The sequence below is a fragment of the Eriocheir sinensis genome, chromosome 2, assembly GCF_024679095.1.
Source record: "Eriocheir sinensis breed Jianghai 21 chromosome 2, ASM2467909v1, whole genome shotgun sequence".
Classification (NCBI taxonomy): domain Eukaryota; kingdom Metazoa; phylum Arthropoda; class Malacostraca; order Decapoda; family Varunidae; genus Eriocheir; species Eriocheir sinensis.
The window spans coordinates 30,324,455-30,341,954 of record NC_066510.1 but is presented as its reverse complement, the minus strand read 5'-3'; the positions used below and the strand labels follow the sequence as shown (position 1 = coordinate 30,341,954).

Sequence of the window (17,500 nt, the reverse complement as noted above, 5' to 3'; positions counted from 1 at the left end):
TAGACTGCTGAGTTGCTCGCTCGGCTCTGGCTACGGGTGCAAGATGCACCCGTGCCCCCCTACCAGCTAGGCAGGGCCTCATGGCCTGAAGCCTATCTCCTCTGCCGGGCTCTAACCATACCCCATCCAGTCAACGAGCTGGGAAACATAAAACAACAACAACAACAGCAGTGATCAGTGGAACGCCAGCACTCCGTGGGCGAGCAGCTGGGTGGCCCTTCTGCGGCGGCGAGGTTGACCCGCTTGGTCATCCTCGCTTTGGGCTCCCCCGCTGCAGTCAAGTCGACTGGTCGGCTGCTCGCCCGTGTACCGCTACGGGTTGCTACTGGGCGCCTGCCCGGAGGGCCCGTGCCTCCGTCGCTGCTCGACGATTGTTACCCGTGTCTGTGGCGGCGGCGGAGGCATAAAACAACAACAACAACAGCAGTGATCAGTGGAACGCCAGCAATCCGTGGGCGAGCAGCTGGGTGGCCCTTCTGCGGCGGCGAGGTTGACCCGCTTGGTCATCCTCGCTTTGGGCTCCCCCGCTGCCGTCAAGTCGACTGGTCGGCTGCTCGCCCGTGCAGTCTTAATTGGCCGCTATTGGTGTCTGTTGAAGTGATTGATTGATGGGGCTCTGCTGGATCCGCGTCTCGTGTCCTATGAACTCACAACTCGGTCTGTGATTTTCTACCTTTTTCTTTCTCTTTATTTTTCCGTTTGTCGCTCTCGGTCGTCCGCTGCGGGGGGTGTCGACCTGTACCTGCACTAATTGCCTCGACTCATTAGTCCCGACCAGGTAGATTTTCCACCTTTTCATCACGGCATTTAGAGAAAAAGCTATTTTATCATATATATATCAAAGAGGCAGTCAGAGGACGAGATGAAAAGAAGGAAGGAGTGCTGAATGAGGGACTGAAGAGAAAAAGGAAGTAGGAATGAAGGAAAAAAAATGGTGAGTGGATGGAGGAGGCAGTAAAGGCGGAGATAAGAGAGGAGGAGATAAGAGAAGAGGGAGAGAGAGATGGAACGAGAGGAGAGACTGAGAGGAATAACGAAGAAATGGATAAAAGGAGGGAGAGAGAGACAGGTGAATGGGTGGATAGACAAAGGAATGGAAGAATGACAGATGGATGGATTGATGGAAGGTAAAAAGAAATACAAGGATGAAGAAATGGAGGAAAAGTTAGAGAAAAGAAAGAATGGCTGGAGGAGTAGGAAGGGAGAAAGGGAGAGAAGGCAATGCAAAAAGACAGGGAGCAAGGGAGGAAAGGGGAATGGGAGGGAGGGAGGGAGGAAGGGAGAGAAGGCAATGCAAGAAAGACAGGGAGCAAGGGAGGAAGGGGAATGGGAGGAGGGAGGAGAAGGAGAGAAGGCAATGCAAGAAAGACAGGGAGCAAGGGAGGAAAATGGAATGGGAGGGAGGAAGGGAGAGAAGGCAATGGAAGAAAGACAGGGAGCAAGGGAGGCAAGGGGAATGGGAGGGAGAGAGGGAGGAAGGGAGAGAAGGCAATGGAAGAAAGACAGGGAGCAAGGGAGGGAAGGGGAATGGGAGGGAGAGAGGGAGGAAGGGAGAGAAGGCAATGCAAGAAAGACAGGGAGCAAGGGAGGAAGGGACTGGGAGGGAGAGAGGGAGGAAGGGAGAAGGCAATGGAAGACAGACAGGGAGCAATTAAGGGAGGAAAGGGGAATGGGAGGGATGGAGCAAGGGAGAGAAGGCAATGCAAGAAAGACAGGGAGCAAGGGAGGAAAGGGGAATGGGAGGGAGAGAGGGAGGAAGGGAGAGAAGGCAATGGAAGAAAGACAGGGAGCAAGGGAGGGAAGGGAAATGGGAGGGAGGGATGGAGCAAGGGAGAGAAGGCAATGCAAGAAAGACAGGGAGCAAGGGAGGAAAGGGGAATGGGAGGGAGAGAGGGAGGAAGGGAGAGAAGGCAATGGAAGAAAGACAGGGAGCAAGGGAGGAAAGGGAAATGGGAGGGAGGGATGGAGCAAGGGAGAGAAGGCAATGCAAGAAAGACAGGGAGCAAGGGACGGGGTTTTGGAGGAAGGGAGGGAAAGAGAGAGGGAGGGAGGAGGGGGGCGGGGCAGGTCTCGGACACCGCGCATGGAGTTGACAAAAGGAAACACATTTTAGATAAATCACGCCACAGGAATTTAATGAAATGTCTCCCTCGCCACGAGAAACGTAAATTAAGGCCGACAAATTAGTTAATGACTGTAAGTGACACTACGCTAATGAGTTTTGACCCCCCCACCCCACCGTCCCTACCCAACCCCCTACCCACCTCTACCTACATAATGTGACACCTGCCCACTCACCTCCTTACCCACCTGTCCACTTACCTTCCTACCCACCCATGCTACCGTTACCTACGCCCTTACCTACCCTTGGCTTCCCCACCTCCCTTCCTCCCCCCTCACCTGCCTAACAGCTCTCTCTCTCTCTCTCTCTCTCTCTCTCTCTCTCTCTCTCTCTCTCTCTCTCTCCCCCCCCCACACACACACACACCCCCTGTGTACGCCGGCTGCTCATAGTTTAAGCCCCAGTGATAATTAGGGTGATGATGGTGATGGTGAGGGTGAGGGTGATATTGATGGTGATGGCATTGGTGGTGGTGTTCATTAGTGATCTAGATACGGTGTGGCATCTCATTTCATCTCATGTCATCTCATCCCATCTCATTTCACCTCATCTCAATTTTTACTTTTTCGTTTTTACCTTTCATTTTTTTTCCTCTTCTCTTTTTTTTCCTTTTTTGTTTTTATTTTGTTTGTCTTCTAATTCTTCTTGTTATTGTTCTTCTTTTTCCTCTACTTCTACTTACTTTTTCTTCTACTTCTACTTCCCTCCTCCTCCTCCTCCTCCTCCTCTTCCATCTCCTCCTCCCTCGTCGTCCCCTTCGTCCTTCTCCCCCTTCTCAGTCATTCTTTATATACATACTTTTTGATCTTCACTCTGGCAGCAAGGAATCAAGGTACACCTGAGAGCACTTACCTTTCTTACCTTGACTTACCTGTTGATTACCTCGGGTCCTGATGGGTTCACTGAGTAGCACCTGGCACGGAGTAAGGGCACAGGTAAAGGTGAACCCAGGTGATGCAGTACTCCAGAACGTGCCCCGGTAATCCGTCTGTTTTGTGCCTCCTGGTGACACATATTCTCTTCGGAACACACACACCTATATTGGATAAGGCTTATGTGGAGGGTGTTGTGGGTATTTCCATGGGTATTTTTATTAGCCTAGTGATAGTTTGACAAAGCGAAAACACTCTTGAGACCCCGACTAATTTCCTTTTGTTGTGTGAGCAGAAACCGTTTGAGATTATGTGCCTCATTTTCTTGGATGCTGTGGTGGGTAGATATGCTTGAGTCCTCCCTTTAGTGTACCGTACCTGGCTGCCTTGCTACCCCCTGAGGCCTCTTGACATTAGTATCGCTTCATAGGCTTTTATTTATTTATTATTTTTTTTTTACAACAAAGGAGACGGCTTAAGGGCAACAAAAAGAGTGTAGAAAAAAGCCCGTTACTCACCGCTCCCACAACAGACAAAAATAGTGACCAAAAGAGAGGTCAATTTCGGGTGTCTCTCACTGTTGTTCGTTTTGTAATCTTTCTACGTAGTGTTAATGGACGAGCTTTACTTTTTTATCTGTTTGTCTTTTTAAGGTGTTGAAGGCAGCGCAAGGGGACAAAAAAAGGAGAAGCAAATAAGCAAATAATAATATAGTTTTAAGGAACGAACTTTACTCTTTTCTCTGTTTGTCTTTTTAAGGTGTTGGAGGCAGCGCAAGGGGACAAACAAGGAAAAGCAAATATTCAAATAATAATGTTGTTTTAATGGACGAGCTTTACTCTTTTCTCTGTTTTTTTTTTAAGGTGTTGGAGGGGACAGAAAAGGAGAAGCAAATATACATACGTAACCTAACCTAACCTAACCTAACTTAACCCGTACATAAGACTGTCATTAGCCTTTGCAGTATTTTTTTTTACAGCAAAGGAGACGGCTCAAGGGCAACAAAAAGAGTGCACAGAAAGAAAAAGCCCGCTACTCACCGCTCCCATAATAGACAAAAGAATGGAATAGAGTGCGCGGAGGGAAGTGTGTGCATTGGTGCCATCAGAGTTCATTGTCATTGTAGTTATTTCTGGATACCTTGTTCTTATGTTTTTTTTCTATCATCCTTGTTAATTCTGTATGGCTTGTTATCATTATAGTTACTTCTTTAGAGCTTGTTATTCTTTATAGCTTGTTAGGAGCATAGTTTATCATCATTATAGGTCATTCTGTATAGCTTATCATTACTGTTACTTTGGTATTTCTTAGCATCATTCTTTATAGCTTTTAATCATCGTAGTTCGTAATCATTAAAGTTCTTTCTCTACTACTCCTTATCATCATCCTTTTAGCTTTTTTTATCATCGTAGTTCGTAATCATTAAAGTTCTTTCTCTACTACTTCTTATCATCATCCTTTTAGCTTTTTTTATCATCGTAGTTCGTAATCATTATAGTTCTTTCTCTATTACTCCTTATCATCATCCTTTTAGCTTTTTTATCGCCGTAGTTCGTAATCATTAAAGTTCTTTCTCTACTACTTCTTATCATCATTCTTTTTAGCTTTTTTTATCATCATAGTTCGTAATCATTAAAGCTCTTTCTGTATAGGTCACCATCATTGTTGCTTCCCTACAGCTTATGATTAACCTTTTTATCTCGTTATCATCACTCACAGTTCCTAATCATTGTTATTTTGGGAGCAGCGAGTAGCGGGCTTTTTTTTTATTATTGTTTCCTTTTTCTGTGCCCTTGAGCTGTCTCCTTTGTTGTAAAAAAAAAAAATTCTCTCTGTTTAACTTCTTTTCATCATAGTTCATCATAGACAGATTGATTGAGATAAAGAAGGGGGGGGGGGCAGATAGGGGGACAGGCGTGGTCGGAATGTGATAATAGTGATGTTTTCTTATTGATGTTTATTGCACGTAGAGTTTAAGCATTCCAGGACGTGCTAATTGAGGCTTACAGCAGCTGTTGGTTTGCTGTATTAATTAGAGGGATTACCTGGTTATCCAATTACCTGTTCAGCTGGATCCATCTGACGCGGTGGCTCGCGACGTTGCTCTTCTCTTCCGGCCCTTCTTGCAGTAGTAGTAGTAGTAGTAGTAGTAGCAGCAGCAGCAGCAGTAATAGTAGTAGTAATAGCAGTAGTAGTAGCAAAAGAGGTATTATTATTATTATTATTATTATTATTATTATTATTATTATTATTAGTAGTAGTAGTAGTAGTAATAGCAACAGTAGTAGTAGTAGTAATAGTAGTAGTAGTAGTAGTAGTAGTAGTAGTAGTAGTAGTAGTAGTAGTAGTAGTAGTAGTAGTAGTAGTAGTAGTAGTAGTAGTAGTAGTAGTAGTAGTAGTAGTAGTAGTAGTAGTAGTAGTAGTAGTAATAGCAGTAGTAGTAGTAATAGTAGTAGTAATAGTAGTTTTCATTCGCAAAGTTTTATAATATCTTTTTCTTCCACTTCACTCCTCACACACATCTGGGTCGTTAAGTTGGGCATGAATGAAAATAAAAAAGTCTGCTACACATAGACACTTTATTATTATATATATAATATATTTATACCATATGACTCGATAATCACTCTGATTTAAATCTCTTCACTTTGAAAAAAAAAAAAGATACAAGGTTAGATACGGTAAGCCTGGGCCTGATTAGGGTATGTGGCTGGAGTATACCCAATCAGATCCTGGCTTGGTGGTGTGGGTATTGTGATTGGCTAATTCAAGTGGCTGGAGGAGGGGATCGGCCAGTGACGAATACCCACACCGCGGTACAGTTCATATCCAATCAGCAACCAAGAACATGCATCGTTTAAACATAATTAGTGGAGGTTACCGGCGATAGTGATACCTGAACCACACAAGAGTACACCCAACACACACGTGGGAGGGACGCTCCGCTAACCTCGACCAGGACCCGTCACAGGGGACACACAGGGGGGCGGCGGGGGGAGGGGACGAGGGTGGGGAAGGAGCACGAGAGGTAAGAGGAAGGGGAGGAGGAGGTAGAGGAGGAAGAGGAGGAGGAGGGACGTCTAGGTTTCCTTAATTAACATGTCATTTTCTTAATAATCATGATTCGTTCTTCGTTTATCTCTATATATACACCAAGCAAGCGGCGTCGTCAGTCAGTCGGATGCTTGTCGTTGGAGTGACTGATATGCGTGTACTGATAGACTTAGGGACTCAATGGAACTCTTGCTCTCCGGGGCTCACTAGGCGTGCACGGCGAGGGATCTTCGGGAGGAGGAGGAGAAGGAGGAGGTATGACAGGAAGGGGCGGGGAGGGGTCGGGCGTGGTGGAAGGCTGCGGTGGGAAGACATGTGAAGTGCAAGGGTTGGCAGGAGGGAGAGGGCGGGCTGGCGGAAGGGCTCAATCGTTAGAGACCAGGAGGGAGAGTGAAGGGACAGGGAAGGTGCAGGGGGGCAGGGGAACGATTGCGACAGGGGGGCAGTCGAGGTGCGGTAAGGTCCCCGGGGCAACACTGGGGAAGCGAGTGACTGACGGCGACTCCAACACTTTATTTCCCCCACTGCTGGAAGAGACCCATGCGCTGGCACCTGCAGTTGGTCCCCCACAGGTTGCACCGGCAGGAGGAGTTGTAGCAGCAGTCGTTGGGGCGGTGGTCACAGGCACCTCCGCGGCGGATGCAGGACCTCCTAAAAAGGTAGATGTCGGGGGAACGTCTGAACAGACAATAAGAAAGATAGAGCTCAGTATTATGATGATGGTCATGGCTGGGGTGGGGCGGGGGGCTGGGGGCTGGGGGAGAGGGGGGAGACAGAGAGGAGAGATCATTGAGAGGGGAGGGAGAAAGGCATGAAAGGAAAGAGGGAGAAGAGGGGAAGGGGGCGTGGGAGGAATTCCTCTTCTCAGCCTCGATCTGGTTGACTCACTGCGTCACGTTCTTCCAAAGTCTTCATGCAAAGTGTTTACGTTAATGAGCGTTGGATAGTGACGTGGAAGCACCGTAACTTTGTCCACAGTAGCAACGTTAATGCCGTTAATCCACCATGGGCGTCGCACGGGCCAGTCAGGTGGATGCTGGTGGATACGAGAGTGAGGCAGTGTGTCAACCGAGGCGTGAGATGACAGAGGAGAGGGAGGGGGACGAGGGGAGGGAGGGAGGGAGGGAGGGTCAGTAGGGAGCGTGTGGGCGATCAACTTAAACTATACAATCATTACTCAACAATAACTGACTGAAAGGTATACGTAGCAAGTCAAATCAAGTTAATAACCGTAAAGTATATAATATGAATGCAAAACTATTGAAAGACATAATCAATCAAGACTAAATAAGTTATCTAAAGAATGGTCATAAAAACTCATCATATACTCAACTACTTTGAATATGTGTGCAAAACTGAGGCTTGGCTAATAATGTGATGCAGATGCACAGCTTGCAGTGATGACATGCAGAGAGCAGTTTCCAGGGACACATGCACAAAGGGAGGGACTCTGTATGATACATGTAGGGGGGGCGGGGACACAGAGTTGAATGTTGTATGTGTGTATGTATACGTATCAAATATGCACACGGGAAGGGCGTTGTGTGTATATACATGTCTGAAAAGTGGACAGGATACGGATCAAATATGCAGAAGGGGGAAATATTGTGTTGATGTTTGTGTGTGTCTGTGTGTGTGTGTGTGTGTGTGTGTCAGATATGTACAGGGAAAGGGAATTTTGGTGTGTGTGTGTGTGTGTGTGTGTGTGTGTGTGTGTGTGTGTGTGTGTGTGTGTCTGATTATCACACGAAAGTAGGCAGGATACGTACAAAAGAAAAAATGTAAAAGGCAGGAAATATCGTGTTAAATGTTCAGTACTCCTTCAAAAATCCGTCGGCGTACTTTCTTTACAGTAGCAGCTCAAGGGCAAAAACCATTGAAAAAAAACAACCCTGCTAAGCACCGTTCCTATAAACTATGACTAAACAACGTGTATATGTCGGAAACGCGAGACACACTTAACGGTCGAGTATAAATGCAACACAACACACACAGGTAATCATGAGTGTTGTGTGTGCGTCTGTGTGTGCGTTGTCTTCACCTGTGCAAGCGGGAGGCACTGATAACAAGGCGTGACACATGAGCGCTCGTGTCCGCGGCGGCTTGGCGGGTAAGGGCGTGTGGGCGTGGAGGCGTGACACTCCTTAGACACACACAGACTGGAGGGGGAGTGGGGGCGCATGGGGGGGAGGGAGTGGTGGGGGTAGCGTGTTCCACCTTAATTGAAGTATACCTGAGCCTCCCCCCCTCCCTGCCCTCCCCCCTGGCCCTCACCTGACACCCACTCACCTGGATGTCCAACAGGTGGGCGATCTGCTAATTGAGGCCTTCCAAGGTCCTCCCAGGTGCGATGATAGGCATAGAAGCGTTTACCGTGTTACTTTGCCGCGTTGTTTTTCTTTAATTTTTTCCCTCGTGCAATGGAAAAATGAGTAGGGAATGTTTTTTTTATTTTATTTATTTATGCGTGCTGAATTTCCTTTTTTTTTTTTCCTTTTGTTTCCTCGCGTTTTATATCGTTACGGTGGTTCATCCTCTGGGTCTTCAGCTTCGTTCCTGATTCTTTGCCTTTCGATTTCTCTTTCTCCCCCCACCCACCCACCCTTTTTTTTTTTTTTTTACTTTGACGTGGTATTCCTTCTTGGTTTTGAGTGTGTGTGTGTGTGTGTGTGTGTGTGTGGTTGTGGGTGTGGGTGTGGGTATTAATCAAGAAGTAAAATACAAATATGAGTGTCTTCTTAATGGCTCGGGGTAGTTAAGAGGTATTTTTAGCATATTATTAGGGGTAAATATTCCTTAGGGTGTCAGGGTTAAGTCAGAAGGTCATAGTGATATTTATAATGATGCTTCTTGGGGTACACTTAAGGCTGGAGTAGAGAAGGTTTATGACTCTGGGTAGGTGACTCAGAGGTAATTATAGGGACAGTTTTATGTGGAATTAGGTTTAGTTTGAGTTTATGTTATATTGAAGTTTTGGGGTGGGTGGGGTATGAGGTATTAGGTGGGTAGTGTTTATATTCAAGTTTTGGGATGGGTATGCTATGAAGTATTAGGTAGATTCTGTTTAAATTCAAGTTTTGTAATTGGTGCAGTATGAGATATAAGGTGGATAGTGTTTATATTAAGGTTTTGGGTGGGGTGCAGTTTGAGTTATAAGGTGAACTGTGTTTATATTCAAGTTTTGGGATGGGCCCACTATGAGATATCAGGTGAATAGTGTTTAAATTCAAGTTTTGGGATGGGTATAGTATGAAATAAAAGGTGGATAGTGTTTATATTCAAGTTTTGGGATGGGTATAGTATGAGGTATTGGGTGGATTCTGTTTATATTCAAGTTTTGGGATGGGTATAGTATGAAATAAAAGGTGGATAGTGTTTATATTCAAGTTTTGGGATGGGTATAGTATGGAATAAAAGGTGGATAGTGTTTATATTCAAGTTTTGGGATGGGTATAGTATGAAATAAAAGGTGGATAGTGTTTATATTCAAGTTTTGGGATGGGTATAGTATGAAATAAAAGGTGGATAGTGTTTATATTCAAGTTTTGGGATGGGTATAGTATGAGGTATTAGGTGGATTCTGTTTATATTCAAGTTTTGGGATGGGTATAGTATGAGGTATTAGGTGGATTCTGTTTATATTCAAGTTTTGGGATGGGTATAGTATGAAATATTAGGTGATTCTTTTTTTATTTAAGTTTTGGGGTGTTGAGAGTTGAAGTGGGCGCGGATATATATATTTTTGAGGGTTTAAGAGGAGGTCTGAACTTACTATGAATGTGGGTGCTGGTTGTTTTAGACTGCAGGAGTTAGAAAAAAAATATTACACTACACAAAAATCTAATGCAGAGCGAATCAGTTAGGTTGGCCAATGGATCTAATTACCTAGTTAAAGAAAAAGAATAGTTTAGTTCGGCAAGGATAAGATTTAGATTCTGTACCAAAAATTTATGTTCTATATACTAAGTGTGGGTGAAAACAAACAAACTAACAACAACTAAATAAAAAAAAGGAAGGCACTAGACTAGAGAGTAATCTTTTAACTAAGCTATTATTTACAGTATTAACAGGTAGATTATATACTTAGGATGCGGTATTAATTAAGAGCTACACAATGCCGGTTTTTGCTACATCGAACGGTTAAACTTTTACCCTCGACCGTTCAGTAAAGACACCCAAAGAAAATGTAAAGAAAACGGGAGGTGAGATAACCCGACGCAGAGAGGACAGAGAACCTAAGTAACGAGTGACGACAGAAAAACAACGGGGACAAAACGACGTACCTGAGACACAACAGAGACGCAACAGGACAGGAGAAGAGACGCCAGACAAACAGCAACAGCGGAGGGAGAGCAACACCACAACAAGCCAGCAACACTAAACTTTCGGTCAATGGGGAGGTGTTGAGGGCCACGACAAGGACGACACGAAGGGAACAAGACGAGACACACACAGCGACTGGACTCACGGAACCAAGACCTCTGTGAATCAAGCTACACGAATAGAACGCCGACAAACACACACACACACACACACACACACACACACACACACACACACACACACACACACACACACACACACACATACAAAGGACGCCGCTGGTCAGGACAAACTCTATCACAAAAACTCTCCGGAAAAAGAAAATCTGCCGTATAATGGAGGTTGCCGTTTGTGTTCCCCTAGAAAGACAAACCTACCAAATGTCATTATGGGAGAACAATGACGAGGCGGAGAGAGAGAGGGAGAGGGAGAGGGAGAAAGAAATGGTACCGAGTGAACAAGGACAGTTTTATCTTTCATTGTAAGGTGACAAAAGAACTACACACACACACACACACACACACACACACACACACACACACACACACACACACACACACACACACACACACACACACACACACTAGACAATGGGAGGAATGTTCTATAGAAAATCAGTCAGTCTTCGTATGTTTGTGTGTGTGTGTTCGGGGGTGGGGTGGGGGGGGGAGCCGTGGATGTGTGTGTGTGTGTGTGTGTGTTGGGGAGGTGTAGGTGTGGGTCGGGGTGATAGGTGGGTAAGGGGTACAGGTTTCAAAGGACTCTGGAGATGTTTTTTCCTGGAAGGTGTTTGTGTGAGCGGAGTCAGTCAGTCAGGGCGGACAAAACCTGTGTGTCACTCATTCAATAGGAAAAAGTTGTTCGCGCGGTTATGTGTTTTCCTCCTTCGAGTTTAAAGGAACGTGGGCAGCGACGGTGATTATCCCCAACGGCGACACAACTACCAAATAAAGACCAACCGTAACAGCAACAAAAGTAAACAAACAAACACTAGACTTACATCAACGGTAACTTAAAGGGCAGACAAACACGGTCACACTCAACAGCTATGTAGGGCAACAGTAACAACAGCAACAACAACAACAACAACAATAACAGCAACAACAATGACAGCACCAACACCAACGACAACACCAACACAAGTTTTCCAACATAGCTTCTTACCTCTCTCTCTCTCACACACACACACACACACACACACACACACACACACACACACACACACACACACAATGCCCCCGATTTGTATTAACTCAAAAGCTTTTGGTTATTTGTTTGAGAGAGAGAGAGAGAGAGAGAGAGAGAGAGAGAGAGAGAGAGAGAGAGAGAGAGAGAGAGAGAGAGAGAGAGAGAGAGAGAGAGAGAGAGAGAGAGAGAGATCTGACATATATTATTTAGTATTTTAATAATTTAAAGATATATTAAGGATTGATTTTATTAGTATGTTTATTTTTGGTTAGGTGAGCTACTTTTATTTATTGGGATATTGTTAATTTAGTGTGTGTGTGTGTGTGTGTGTGTGTGTGTGTGTGTGTGTGTGTGTGTGTGTGTACATTTACTTTCCCACTCTCCCTTTTTCCTTACGTCTCCTCCTTGTATTACTGTAATCCTGTCTTCTCTGTTGGTCTGTATCTATTTATCTGTCTATCTGTGTGTCTGTCTGTCTGTCTGTCTGTCTGTTCATATGTCTTGCTTTTTTTTTATCGGTGAAAGATTAATCGAGGCTCCTCCAGTCACCGTTAGCATACAGCACCTTTCTCAACCACCACCACAACCATCACCACCACCACCACAACCATGACCACCACCACCACAACCATCACCACCATCATCGCAACCATCACCACCACTGCCGTCGACATCATCACCACTCCCGTTAGCATTCTCATCCTCATCATCTTTATTAATACAGGTATACACTCTTCCCTACCTGTCTTGACCGTAAGCAGGCGAATGTCTCCTCTCAGTCACACCTTTACTGCAATTACCATCCTACCACCACGACCATCACCACCACGACCATCTTATTAACTCTACAATCATCACCACCACCATTTCCACCACCACCACCACCACCGAAGAGAATCGAATCATGTCAACAGAAAGTGAAGGGAAACATGCAGCGCCTTAGGTCGTTCTTAATTGCTCCGAGGAAGGCGAGGAAGAGGAGGAGGAGGAGGAGGAGGAGGAGGAGGAGGAGGAGGAGGAGGATGAAGATGAAGAAGATGATGAAGAAGGAGAGAAAGAGAAAATGAGAATAAGAATAAGAAGATGAAGTAGACAATTTAACTTTGCACCATCATCAGTATTACTAAACAACCACAACCAACAATCTCAACCATCACCACCATACCGAACACCAGCACCAGTAACTCAACAACCACCACCAATATCACCACTACACCACCACTACACCATACCAAAACTCCCTTTCCTTCACCTCCTGTTCCTCTCACCACCTCCTCGAACCCTCCATTTCCACACGTCCCTATCCCGTGACACACTATCAGGAGACCGAAAGAGCGGAGTGAGTGAGGGAGTGAGAACTGAGAGCCGCCCGCCGCAGCGCCTCCCCGTCCCCCGCCACCACCACCACCTCAGGCTGCCAACACCAAGACACACAGAGATGCTATGGCTCTGAGCAGGGATGGCTGCCGTGCCCTTACCATTTCTTATCGCGAGAGATTGCTGCCATATCCTCGCGTCTGTTGGTGGCGGAAAGAAAAATGGCATTAACAGAAAACACACAGCATGAAGGGGGGGAAAAAAAGAGAGAGAAGTTGGGGGAGCAGTTGGAACCTAGAGATGGAAGTTGGCTGAAGTTGGGTTGGTTGCTTGCTTGCTCCTAGAACGTCAAAAATGTGAGGAATAAAAGGTGCTCAGTGTTTTTAAGGAAGAAGTTTAGAGGGGGGGGGGGGTAGTGACTAGTAAGTGACATAGCTTACTGTTTAACACAGGACATGGAGGCTGCGGTGAGGGTGGTGGTGGACATGCCGATCGTGTGTGTGAGAGTGAGGCTGCTCCGTGTGTGTGTGTGTATGTGTGTGTGTGTGTGTGTATCAGCGTTGCTAAATTGTCGTACTCTGAACACTGCACCATTTTTAGGATCCAAGATTGTCGTAAACACACAAATAACGATAGAAAATTAAAGTTATCGTTAAAAAATGTTAAATACAGATGGTTCTCGTTCTTTTTGCTTGTTATAATCGATCAGAAACTATGGAAATGCGATGCGATGTGTACGATATTTTGGCAACGCTGGTGTGCGTGTGTTTGTCTTGGGCGATACGCGGAGAAGCAGGGACAAAGCAAGGAATAGCGGCGCTCCGGACTCTTAAAAAAACCTCGAGACGATATTTTCTTTATTAACCTGCGAGACGGAAGCTTGTAAACGCTCTAAGAGACTCATATAAAGCGTGCGTGGAGGTCCCTTTACTAACCTGCGATAAACCTCTACAACGTTTAGAAAGTACGAGTAAGGCTCTATATCAACCTACGAGAACCTTTTGAACGGTTAGAAAGTACGAAGGCTCTATAATTATGAACCTACGAGATATAACCTTTTGAACGGTTAGAAAGTACGAGGGCTCTATATCAACCTACGAGAACCTTTTGCAAGATCCCAAAACTAGTATACAACAAGAGGTGGGTATCAGGACACTTCTCCTCCCGAAACTGACCCATCTTTCGGCCACTCCTCTTGACTCTTTTGTGGGAGCAGTGAGTAGCGGGCTTTTTTTTTCATTATTGTTTAAAAAAAAAAATTACAACAAAGGAGACAGCTCAAGGGCACACAAAAAAGGAAACAATAATAAAAAAAAAGCCCGCTACTCGCTACTCCTAAAAAAAAAGAAGCAAAAGAGGTGGCCGAAAGAGAGGTCAATTTCGGGAGGAGAGGTGGAGAGGTGCCCTTAAATTGCTTCCTCTACTATAAAAAAAAGCCAAGAAAACCCTTTACATACCTATGAGGCAAATTTTCGAAAGCCCTAAACTCATATATAAAACGTACGAGGAGAGACCGTTATAACCCTTCACGAAAAACAACTTGAACGCACTAAAGACTCATAATTATAAAACGTGCGAGGAAGGACCATTATAACCCTTCTCGAAAAACAACTTGAACGCACTAAAGACTCATAATTATAAAACGTGCGAGGAAAGACCGTTATAACCCTTCACGAAAAACAACTTGAACGCACTAAAGACTCATAATTATAAAACGTGCGAGGAAGGACCATTATAACCCTGCCATAAACCATTGGAAAACTTTACCAACCCTCTTAAAACCCGAGATAAACCCTTTTAGCCATCCTAAATTGACCTTTCTTGTGGCTGCCCATCTCTGTTTTCTTCATAGGAGCATTGATATAGCGGGACTCCTACTACTTACATATTTTTGCCCTTTGAGTTGCTGCCTTTACCGTAAAAATAAAAGTGTGTGTTAGGCGGAGCGTCTAGACTATAACGTAAGGTGGGTCGTTGTTTCCCTGCCCGGCTCGCTGTCTCCGGTCCATCCATTCTTGTTTTAACGCCTGGTGGTGGTGCCGTGTCCCAAGCGACCCCCGCAGCCTCGTCCATGATTCACGGCCCCACGGAACAGACGTCAGCCTCTCCCGCGACGCGCCCCGATGTCTCTGTTTTTATTCATGTTATCGAAATGCTCGGGTCTTGTTGCCGCCATAAGGGATTGAGTTTCTTTGGACGATTAGCCTGGCTGTCTTTTCTTGCTTATTTTTCCTCTTTCTCTTTTTATCATTATATGTTTTCCTATTTCTCAGTCCATATCCCTTTTCTCTTTTCTTCCTATCTTCCATCCTTGCCTCCCTTCCTCCCTCCCTCTCTTCCTCCCTTCCTCCTTCCTTCCAATCCATTTCCAGTCTCTCTGCTTTTCTTTCTTTCTTGTTTGTTCTTCTTTCCTTCCTTTGCTTTCTCTTTCTTTCCCTCCTACTGTTTCTTCTTTCACTCCGTTTTTGTTTCCTATCTACTTTTCCTATTTCCTTCTTCCCTTCTTCCTTCCTAAGTTATTCTCTTCCTCCATTCCTTTCATTCTATCTCCCTTCCTTTCTCCCTTCCTCCCTTCCTTCCTTCAATCTTTTCTTCCTTTCCTGTCTTCCTCCCTCCCTCTTCCATCCCTCCCTCCTTTCCTTCCTTCCTACCCTCCTTTCTTCCTTCCCTCCTCCCTCCCTCCCTTCCTTCCTTCCCTCCTCCCTTGCAGCCTCTAATGAACGGTAATTATGGCGCAAAAGTGTGTCATTTATGGCGCTGTTGACTCACCCGTTCTTTAGTCTCCGCCTCAGATTAGCGCCATAACCTTCTCTCTCTCTCTCTCTCTCTCTCTCTCTCTCTCTCTCTCTCTCTCTCTCTCTCTCTCTCTCTTCCACTCTCTCTCTCTCTCTCTCTCTCTCTCTCTCTCTCTCTCTCTCTCTCTCTCTCTCTCTCTCTCTCTCTCTCTCTCTCTCTCTCTCTCTCTCTGTATCCATATCCTTGTCCCTCGCAGCCTCCCCCTCTCTCCCACTTTCTTTCCCTCCCTCCCTCCCTGCCTCCCTCTCTCCCTCTCCCCCTCCCTATCGACCGTGCAATGGCAACCTGATGGCCAATACGAGAGAACTACCCAACCAGAATCAGCCAATCACGACCAACTTTGATCCAATTTAAGGAAAGCTATTATGACGCAGTGGAAGGGACGAAGGGAAGGAGGGAGTTAGGGAGTGGAAGAGAGGAAGAGATAGGAGGAGAAATGGGAAGGGGAAGGGGAGTAGGGGGGGGGTAATGAGGAGGAGGGGGAGGAGGAGGGGGAGGGTGGAAGACAAAGTTAAAGGTAGTCAGAGGAAGGGACGATAGGTTGAAATGAGGGAGGAAGATAAATAGATAGATAGATAGACAGAGAGAGAGAGAGGCAGAAAAGGGTAACAGATAAAAGAGGAGATATTACACAGATGAAGAGAGAAGGGAAAGGTAAAGGACAGGTAAGGAAACAACCGTATACAGAATGACGTAAGTGTTTGTTCGTCAGGGCTGTTGTGGTGACGTAGCTTGCCGGGGCGTGTTGTGACATGTTTATGGGGAAAGGTAATGTTCATGTTGATTCCTACACGTGACTTCTGGGGGTGGGTGGAAGGGAGGCAGGAGGTAACACGTGCAGAGTGACGATGCAGTGATTGTGATAAAGAATGGAGATGGTGATAATAACAGTGATATGAATACTGATAATAATAGTAATTAATGATATCACAAAAAAGTCGTAATAATAACAATGATAATAATAATAACAAGAGTAACCATCATAAAGTACCAATAATACTAATAACTACAATAATGATGATGTTAACGATGATGATACTAATGATAATAATAATAATGATAACAATAATAATAATAATAACATAATTCGACTTAGCATGTGGAAGTGAGACTTGAAAATGCAGTGCAAATATATATTCCACAAACACCAACATGACCTGAACTTGCTTGTCTCTCTCTCTATTTCTCTATGTATCTCTCTCTTGCAGAAATAAAAATACATTCGAAACATTAATATATCTAAAAAACGTAATAGTAGTAGTAGTTGCTTCATGCAGGATGAGAGTAATAATAAAAGAATAACCGTGCACACACAAAAATTAATGTTTGTAATAACACTAGAGGCGAAAAAAGTGCGGTACAGTCCTTTTATTGTCCACCAGTGTTAAGAAAAAAAATATATGTTATGATGCACGGAAAAGAGCAAGCCGATTTTACTTACTTCTGAAAAACGTACAGATTAGGCCCGGCTTTTTTGTGTATTTAAATTCGCAGGCTCTAGAGTTTTTTTTTTTTCACTATTCTCGGTAATGATGATTCGTGTCATGCGCAGGTAGGGAGGAGGGATGCCTCTTACTAATAAGGGAAAGGTAAATTCATTGTCAGGTGAGTTTTATTGCAGCTGTGTGTGTTTGTGTTTTGTTGTTGGTGGTGGTAGTGGGAGTGGGGGTGGTTTGTGTGTGTGTGTGTGTGTGTGTGTGTGGGTGGGTGTGGGTGTGTGTGCGTGTGCGTGTGAAATTCAAACATAAGCAAAATGAATGTTTGTATTATGTCGTGAAGTAAAAATGGTTTTCCACTTGAATTTGCTGTTTTTATGATGGCAATTTTC

At 44.9% G+C, this 17,500-nt stretch overlaps 2 protein-coding genes across 3 annotated transcripts in view; one reads left to right on the top strand and one right to left on the bottom strand.

Moving 5' to 3' along the window:
• Positions 1–17,500, top strand: part of LOC127002445 (UDP-glucuronosyltransferase 2A3-like) — a 271,862-nt gene that overhangs the window by 20,258 nt on the left and 234,104 nt on the right. The window lies entirely within an intron of this gene.
• The window catches only part of LOC126998355 (U8-agatoxin-Ao1a-like), a gene marked incomplete at its 5' end in the record, with an annotated part of 16,258 nt that continues 4,317 nt past the window's right edge, over positions 5,560–17,500 (bottom strand). Inside the window, 2 exons of the mRNA XM_050859874.1 lie at positions 5,560–6,699; positions 13,038–13,076. Coding sequence (XP_050715831.1) covers positions 6,561–6,699; positions 13,038–13,076 — 178 coding nt within the window. The remainder of the gene's footprint in view (positions 6,700–13,037; positions 13,077–17,500) is intronic.